This window comes from Salmo salar, chromosome ssa21, assembly GCF_905237065.1.
Source record: "Salmo salar chromosome ssa21, Ssal_v3.1, whole genome shotgun sequence".
Classification (NCBI taxonomy): Eukaryota; Metazoa; Chordata; class Actinopteri; order Salmoniformes; family Salmonidae; genus Salmo; species Salmo salar.
The window spans coordinates 30,572,600-30,582,034 of NC_059462.1; the positions used below are offsets into that span (position 1 = coordinate 30,572,600).

The following is a 9,435-nucleotide window of genomic DNA, read 5'->3' on the forward strand; positions in this document are numbered from 1 at the left end:
TTGCACTCTGGACTACCAATCCATAATTGTACTGTTATTTTAATTCTCTCCTACCACAGGATCCTCAATAACTTTGTAAAGTTTGCTGAAAATAAACGCAATTGACAGTGCGAGGACGTTTTTTTTTTTTGCTGAGTTTATATTAAAAAAATTGTGGACACCCCTTCAAATTAGTGGATTTGGCTATGTAAAACATCATCCAGATAGGCCAGTCGTGTGAGAAACTCATCATCATGCAAGCAGTCAGACAAGTGAAAATTGGTCAGCAAAGAAAATTTTAAGCTCGTCTCTCAATTTAAAGAAATGTGTCAATACTTTGCCCCTTGATAACCAGTGCACTTCTGTATGTTGTAAAAGCGTTACATGGTCGCAGCCCATATCATTGCATAGTGCAGAAAATACACGAGAGTTCAGGGGCCTTGCTTTAACAAAGTTAACCATTTTCACTGTAGTGTCCAAAACGTCTTTCAAGCTGTCAGGCATTCCCTTGGCAGCAAGAGCCTCTCGGTGGATGTTGCAGTGTATCCAAGTGGCGTCGGGAGCAACTGCTTGCACCCACGTTACCACTCCACTATGTCTCCGTCATGACTTTTGCTCCATCAATATAGATACCAACACATCTTGAACACCAAAGTCCATTTGATGTCACAAAGCTGTCCAGTACTTTAAAAATATCCTCTCCTGTTGTCTTGGTTTCCAGTGGTTTGCAGAAGAGGATGTCTTCCTTAATTGACCCCATAAACATAACGGACATATACCAGCTGTGCCAGGCCCGCGACGTCTGTTGACTCATCCAGCTGTAACGCATAGAATTCACTGGCTTGTATGCAAAGCAGTAATTGTTTCAAAACATCTCCAGCCATGTCACTGAGGCATTGTGAAACAGTGATGAAGACATTGTATGTATAGTTTTTGGCCTTTTCCCCAAGCATTGTCCCAGCCATATCTGCGGCAGCAGGAAGAATTAAGAACACCACAATAGTATGGGGCTCGTCTGTCCTAGCCACTCGATAGCTCACCATATAAAGATGCTTCTAGCCCCTTCTTATTAATGGTATCTGTTTCTTTTATACATGTCTTACTCTCGCTCAAAAAACTCCCGTGGCTTATTTTTTAAATTGTCATGTTTTGTTTCTAAATGTCTGCGCAAGACTGAAGGTTTCACCCATGAGAGAGTAACGGTTAAGGTGATTGGATGTTCATTATTTGACTAGGCTACCTGTATTTGACAGTGTTGTTATTTCGCTAAACACTAGATTGTTTAATTTTATTTTTGGCAGTGAAACATGGCTACTCAGGTGACAAAAAACCCTCACCCAAATGTATAGCCCCCTTGGAAAATATAAATGGACTGTTTGAAAATTTGAAGAAACATTTTTTGAAAAATGTAATAATTATTTATTTTTTGAAATGTGAATCACATTTTTATTTAGCGTACCCGTGGGGGAGGATGTCTTCCTTAGGATGACTCATCCATCTGTAACGCATGGGATTCACTGGCTTCGCGTACCCCAGTTTGGGAATACCTGGTCTAACTAACAGAACAACGTGGCATGAGTGCCTCAAAACCAATAATGTATATAAATCTTGGATTGCTGATGCTATGTATTGGCCATCGAGAGGGCATATTGTCACTCCCCAGTGGGAGCAGTCCTCCATAGGAATTAATGGAATTCTACAGTATTTCAATTCATGTTTTAAGTACAATTACATGTATTTTTGTTATAGTGGGGACAGTAAGTCTTAAAACGTATACTTTAAGGAACATTTTATATATTTTGATTTTTTTTGTTTAGCTCACCCTTTTAAATTATGCATTAAGGTGTCTAATATAATAAATGTGGCAAAAACGAATGTACACGTGAATAAATCAATTTCTATAGGTTCCAAAATATGTTTTACAATTGTGGGGGAGCACCAAGACGGTGGCACCGTGGCTTCAATTTAGCGGCCCCTATCGGTAATCTAGTGTATATAAACCACTGCTCAAAACCTAGCTAACCAGCCAGCTAGCTGTAGCTAGCGTTCCGAACTAACATTATCCAAACGCAGTTGGTTAGCTAGTAGCTACCTTCTCTCTGTCAACAGGTTTTTCAGGTTATTTCTTAATTTGTTATTGTGTGACTCTTGATTCCACAGCCATGATTGACAGCGTTTGATAATTTAGCTAAATTGTAAGTGGAACTTTCAACGAGTAGCAGCAGAAAATAAATATTAGTCGCGTGCTGATGACGTCGGATAAACGGTATAAAACAGACCCTCCTTGACGAATCACACCACTGGAAATGTACGAGGCCACAAAAAGTCACTTTACTAATTTGCCAACAGCCACCATTTTGGGAGTCAGAATTGTATTGGAAAACCACCACCCTTTGGGCCTTATTATGGTACACACGTGCGTGGTGGCTGGCTGTCGGAATAGAAGAATACCAGGCACATCATTGTCTTTTTACCGTTTCCCACGCGATCCCGACAGAAAGCAGCGTTGGATAGCTGCTGTGAACCGAGAAGGCTGGCTGCCAAACGACGGGAGCAGGCTGTGTAGTACTCATTTCATCTCAGGTACGCAGCCAACGTTGTCAATAAAACAGTCCATAAATGAGCAATATGCCATTCAATTCACTTTTGAAGTTTTCCCAACCAGCACCTGATCACCATATAAAATGTTGCTGCTATTCTTTACTTTTTTTAAACTAGAAATCACTGCAGCTGTATGTTCTAATGTGATTGTGCATGATGCCTCACTAAAGTTTCTCCCTTTTTCTTCAACTCCAGGTAAACAGGTGAAGAATCCACGCTCGCCAGACTATGTTCCCTCTGTATTTACATCAGCTCCCCTATCCCCGGAGTCAGAAATTAAGGAAGAGACTGCTGCCTTTGAAATCTCAGACAAGCAGGAAGCCCAGGTGGAGGCGGCCAACGCCTTGCTCTTCCTGCAGGGCCAGGGCAGGTCTGTGGTCGACCAGAGGCCGAGCCAGGAGGACCATGACGTGGCCCAGAGTGCATCCTCATCCTCTACCAGTGACAATGGTGAGGAATCTGAACCAGTGTCAAGCGACAGCAAAGACAGGGGAGGGAAGCCCGGCAAAAGGTCAGCCGCAGAGCCCGACAACTATGAGGACGTGCTCAAGATCTTGAAGAAGGAGAACCGGGCTCTCCAGGAGTCTGTGGATAAAATGTCACTCTCAGAGAACTCATTCCGGAACGACCCAGAAAAGGTCAGGTTTTACACTGGCTTGCCCAACTACTTTGTATTTGAGACAGTCATGTGGCTCCTCGCGCCACACATGAACGGGACCAAGAACATGGTCAAGCTCTCCAAGTTTCAGCAGCTGCTGCTGACACTAATGCGTCTCCGGCTTGACCTCAAGAACCAGGACTTGGCCTACCGATTCGGCGTGAAGGTTGGCACGGTGACCAGGACGGTGCTCAGAATGGTTAACGTCATGTCCACCACGCTGGTACCCACGGCTGTCTTCTGGCCCTCCAGGGCTGAGCTCCGCAAGAACCTCCCAGCAGCTCTCCACTCGACCTACCCTGACTGTGCCGTGATCATAGACTGCTTCAGGGTGACCCTGGAGAAACCCGGGTCAGAAGTGAACTTGTTCTGTGTGAGTATCTGTTCTGTCTAATTTGGTATATATGATATATGCTGTGGTAAATATATCCTGTTATACAGTACCAGTCAAAAGTTTGGACACACCTACTCATTCAGGTTTTTTTTTGTTTTACTATTTTCTAAATTGTAGAATAATAGTGAAGACATCAAAACTATGAAATGACACATGGAATCATGTAGTAACCATTTTATACTTGAGATTCTTCAAAGTAGCCACCCTTTGCCTTGATAGCGTTGCACACCCTTGGCATTCTCTCAACCAGCTTCATGAGGTAGTCACCTGGAATGCATTTCAATTAACAGGTGTGGAATTTCTTTCCTTAATGTGTTTGAGCCAATCAAATCAAATCAAATGTATTTATATAGCCCTTCTTACATCAGCTGATATCTCAAAGTGCTGTACAGAAACTCCCTAGAAAGGCCAAAACCTAGGAAGAAACCTAGAGAGGATCAGTTGTGTAGTAACAAGGTAGGGGTGGTATACAGAAGATAGCCCTAATTGGTAAAAGACAAAGTACATATTATGGCAAGAACAGCTCAAATAAGCAAAGAGACAGTCCATCATTACTTTAAGTCATGAAGGTCAGTCAATCTGGAAATTTTCAAGAACTTTCAAAGTTGCAAGTGCTATGATGAAACTGTCTCATGAGGACTGCCACAGGAAAGGAAGACCCAGAGTTACCTCTGCTGCAGAGGATAAGTTCATTAGTTACCAGCCTCAGAAATTGCAGCCCAAAAAAATGCTTCAGAGTTCAAGTAACAGACACATCTCAACATCAACTGTTCAGATGAGACTGCGTGAATCAGGCCTTCGTGGTCGAATTGCTGCAAAGAAACCAAGAGCAATGGACGTTAGTCCAAATTTGAGATTTTTGCTTCCAACCGCAGTGTCTTTGTGAAACACAGAGTAGGTGAACGGATGATCTCCGCATGTGTGGTTCCCACCGTGAAGCATGGAGGTGGGGGTGCTTTGCTGGTGACACTGTCTGTGATTTATTTAGAATTCAAGGCAACCTTAACCAGCATGGCTACCACAGCATTCTGCAGCGATACGCCATCCCATCTAGTTTACGCTTAGTGGGACTATAATTTGTTTTTCAACAGGACAATGACCCAAAACACACATCCAGGCTGTGTAAAGGCTATTTGACCAAGATGGAGTGCTGCATCAGATGACCTGGCGTCCACAATCACCCGAGCTCAACCCAATTGAGATGGTTTGGGATGAGTTGGACCACAGAGTGAAGGAAAAGCAGCCAACAAGTGCTGAGCATATGTGGGAAGTCCTTCAAGACTGTTGTAAAAGCATTCAAGGTGAAGCTGAAGAGTGTGCAAAAGCTGTCATCACGGCAAAGGGTGGCTACTTTGAAGAAATGTAAATATAAAATATATTTTGATTTGTTAAACACTTTTTTGGTGACTATATGATTCCACATGTGTTATTTCACGTCTTCACTATTATTCTACAATGTAGAAAATAGTACAAATAAAGAAAAACCCTTGAATGAATAGGTGTGTCCAAACCTTTGACTGGTACTCCCTGTCATTATTTAAACCCAGAAAAAATTGCTCCTTGAATTTACTTGAACCAGCAGGGGGCGTCAGCAGGGAGCAACACTCTGAAATACATGATAGGCATGGCTCCGCAGGGCGTGGTCACTTTTGTCTCCAGGGGGTCGCCGGGGAGTGTCAGCGACAAGAGCCTGGCAGAGGGGTGTGGCTTCCTGGGCAAGCTACTCCCAGGAGACGTGGTCCTGGCCGATAAGGATTTTGACATTGGTGAGTTGGTGGCGGCCCATGGTGCCCTGCTGAAAATCACTGGCAGCGATGGCGGAGAGGGGTCTGAAGGGAGCGAAGGTGTCTCGCTGACAGACATTTCCCCAGAGAAGCTGAGTGTGCGGAGGCATGTGGAGAGGGTCGTCTCCATGGTGAAGCTAAGGTACTCCATGCTGACTGGCCCAGTGGAGGGCCCCTTCACGGCCGCTGAGCGGTCATCCAACATTTTCACTTTTGATAAGATTGTGCAGGTTGCCTGTGCCTTAAACAACCTGTGTATATCTGCTGCTCCCCTAGAGTGACTCACACTAGTGCTGCTCCATACGAGCATTGATGGCCCCTTTAATTCTTGAACACTTAGAATCTATATTTTGGATGTGACACTTTTCTTGCAAAACTTACCCCAACCAGCGATAGACGTTATCATGCTCATTCTGCAGTGCCAGGGCGTGAAAAGAAAACATGAACAAAAGCCCCAACATCATCCAAATACAACCTATTAGGTGTTTTGTCATTTGTGTAATTCAGAACTTTATCCGCAACGTTTAATTCCGTTTTGTACGGCTCCAGAGATACTTCTGTGTGTGCATGTGATGGCTACCATGGATAGGTTTACCGCATCATATGGAATACAACGTTGTGGATAAAGTTTCAAATGACACAACTGCATGTGTACAACATCTAAAGACTTGCATTTGTTTTTGTTGTTGTTGCCTTTATCCACACACTGGCACTGCAGAACGAATATGAGGAAGGTTATCACTGGTTGGGGTAAGTTCCTCAAAAACAAGTGAAATTGCAAAAAAAAGTGTCTGGGCATTTAGCCATATGCATCCAAAATATAGATTTAGTTTAAAAAAGTGAACTTTTCCTTTAAACATCCTAGCTCCATTCTACAATTTCACTCTTAGACTCTGGAGAGGGGAACTTTTTATTTTTTCCAACAGAGAACTTTCAGAGGGATATTTGATGGATCAATTTGTCACAATATTTTCACTGTATTACTATTATTTGTGCCCCTCTGGATGTAACTGAGTGAGAATTTGAATTACTGAGCTCATCAGCATTTTTGAAATGTGGCTATATTTCAGGACATTCCAACAGTTCCAAGTATTCTATGATTGAATGTACATTGTGGTTTTCGACCATTACTTGGTTCTCAGAGACATTTGCGTTACTTACAATGGATCGAACATTAGCCTACCGTTTTCCTCAGGTTTTAGTGCTTTAGTTTGAAATGCTGGTATTGCTGTAACAAAACAGAGATGTATTTTTACATGACACAATGCGAGTAAAGTCATTTCATATGACTAACCACGTTTCCATCCACAGTTTTTATGCGAGTAAAGTCATACTGTATAAAAACAAATCATGACAGCTTCAATGGAAACTGGAAGTTTCGGTACAATTTTATAAATGCTGACAGATAATTTGTTAGTTCGACATGGTGGGATATTTTAGTGTCGGTAAAATTAATTATGTGAGAAATGGCGGCGGAAACGCCTTTATGTTCAAATGTTGATATAATAAACATAAAGTTGAAGTAAATTTGGAGTCACGCGATGATATGGTGTGTGTGGTCCTCCCACTACGAGTCGGGAAACCATGCCGTTTATTTGGCTACAGATTAAATAAATGACGATGAACTTCACAGGGTAGTGAAAGTGCACAGTGATCTTGATGCTCCTTTCCAATAAATATCGATGCTTGATTGCCGTTTGACAAATATATTTTTCTCGCTCTTATCCTTACTAATCTCATCACAGCCTACCCACACTTTATCTGCGAGCTGTTGTCTAGAGCGCACGTGCCAAGGCCAGAATAGGCACATTTGCTATTTAACGCCACAGTTTTTGTGACATAACTATTGGCAGAGTTGAAAATGCGATGGAAACATATAGAACTTTAGATTTGTATTCAGTACATGAAAACGTAAGCGGAAAAGTACATTTTGTGTGTACATCATCACGCACAGATAATAAATAAATCCGTAATAAAGTGCATTTGGTGGAAATGCGCCACTGGGAAAATGTGTATATTTTCGTTATGCAGATTCTAGAGTATTCGTATGAAAATCTGTCGCCAATTGGATAGAAACATAATGTCAATAACCGTCCTCAAACATGTCAATAACTGTCCTCAAAAAGCACTGTAATGTCGTCTAAAACTTTTTGTCCCTTATGTTGTGGTTTATGCATTCTCTGAGCATGAGTTAAGTGTATTTCTTATTTTTTAACATCCAGTTTGTTCATGTTAATAGTGATGACTGGTGTCAGTCTGTAAGGACTGTCTGTGTATGGTCTTTGGTTCTGTTGATTGAGAGGTGCTGGGAATTTAATGACGCAGTGCCTCTTAGTAGAATCTGAGTGAAATACTTTAACACTTGTCTCTACCATGTAGGCTCAGCATTCCCGAACAGTCCCATTTACAAATCAGAATGTTGAACAAACTTCATTTAAATTTACTTTACGTGTGTCTGAGGTAATCTGATACAAAATCTAGAGGGAAGTGTTATAAACCCGACCTTCAGTACGCTGGTCTGTATATCGGTTGTATTTTTAATACCGATGCAATTCGCATGTGACAAACACTTGCACAATATGGTGGCAAACACTTCCAGCAGATTGCGAAGAAACGTGCTTCGGACTCCTACATTTGGTTACAGTCGGCTATTGTTTACATATTGTGCATCACATGCAATGCGTCAAGAGAGAAAATAATTTTTTTTAAAGTCGCGTAAACAACACTACTGTGGATACCCTACCACCACCTCTCCGACTCCCAAAATACTCTAAAACGGATGCGCGCACATACACACCACCTCATTGCAGAGTCCTACTAGGAAGACTACATTTGCGTTCTAGAGGAGCATGATGCTGCCCATTTGCCTATAAAGTACCTATTTTGTTTGAATATAGGTGATGTGTATGAACTTTAATATTTGAGTGATCTTTCTGCTGTGTGCAGCCTTGGGATGATGCGGCGCACTCTACGCTGATAAGCCTATTATTTGCCATGTTACAGCCCTATTCGGACGGGTATTACTAGAGACGTTGGTTTTGTAATTATCCAAGCATGTGCGTTATTCCAGAGAACGATTCACACTGGATTAGTTTTTCCAAATTGTCTCCTGTAATTCTTAATTTTTTCCAAAGCCAGTAGGTTTTTATTGAAGGCGAGAATATGTCAACATGATAGATAGGCGATAATAGGCTACACTGAACACGTGCTTGGCTGCCAAATGTATAGGTCTCCCCATAAATTTACATGGATGAAGTGTGATCAAAATCATTATTTTAGCGATCCATCCATGGTAGACGTCCTTACTAGTAACAATGCCCCACATCTACAAGTTGATGTGAGATGCTGGACCGTATTTGCACTTGACTATTTATGGATGAGAGAGTGAAGTTGCCATTTCCCAAAAAGTTTAATGGGAATGCTGCTTTGCGATCTATTGCCTAGGACCGGGCTCTCCAACCATGTTCGTAGAGAGCTACCATTCTGTAGGTTTTCACTCCAACCCTAATCTAGCGCATCCGATTCAATACTTAGCTGGTTGATAAACTGAATCAGGTTAGTTACAACTGGGGTTGGAGAGAACCTACAGGACGGTAGCTCTTCAGGAACAGGGTTGGAGAGCCCTGTCCATGGACATCAATAGCCAGGCAGAGTTGTATTAAATGAGCGATAGGCAATACTTTGTATTGCACATTTAGGCCTAATTAAACTGATGCATTTGGCGATGTTCAACTTCAATTCACTGGCTAAACTATTCTTCATAGTTCCATACTCGGAGCCTAATATAAGCTTTATTCTACTTTTGAATTTACAAGGCATTGCTAAATATAGCCTGTGCGCACCGTTCTGACCGTTTCTGTCTTCCCCGATCCTCGCCTGCGCCTCTTTCTCTTCACTATGAACAACGCCAGTGTTTGGTCTTCTGTCTGTTGCATGTAGAATAGTTTACCTACTAATTGATATCCCCTACTTTAATGAACAAGCCAAGAAATTGCGAAATACAGCATTGCGATAGCCTA

General features: G+C 42.1%; 1 protein-coding gene across 2 annotated transcripts; it reads left to right on the plus strand.

Annotated features, from left to right (window-relative positions):
- The first annotated feature begins 1,974 nt into the window (after positions 1-1,974).
- On the plus strand, positions 1,975-6,943 carry LOC106582070 (uncharacterized). 2 transcript variants are annotated; one of them, XM_014164785.1, is made up of 3 exons: positions 1,975-2,562; positions 2,776-3,611; positions 5,212-6,943. In XM_014164785.1, exons 1-3 carry the CDS (start codon positions 2,286-2,288, stop codon positions 5,695-5,697), a joined length of 1,599 nt encoding a protein of 532 aa, XP_014020260.1. In that variant the 5' UTR covers positions 1,975-2,285; the 3' UTR covers positions 5,698-6,943. The 2 variants fall into 2 exon arrangements, with proteins under 2 accessions (XP_014020260.1, XP_014020261.1); XM_014164786.1 differs by having other exon boundaries at positions 5,215-6,943.
- Positions 6,944-9,435: the final 2,492 nt, after the last annotated feature.

Excerpts from the sequence above, each read along its gene's own strand:
- LOC106582070 (XM_014164785.1), top strand. The coding sequence starts at position 2,286 with ATGTACGAGGCCACAAAAAGTCACTTTACTAATTTGCCAACAGCCACC. Across the intron at positions 2,563-2,775 it reads TAGTACTCATTTCATCTCAG|GTAAACAGGTGAAGAATCCA; the intron begins GTACGCAGCCAA and ends CTTCAACTCCAG. Across the intron at positions 3,612-5,211 it reads CAGAAGTGAACTTGTTCTGT|CAGGGGGCGTCAGCAGGGAG; the intron begins GTGAGTATCTGT and ends TACTTGAACCAG.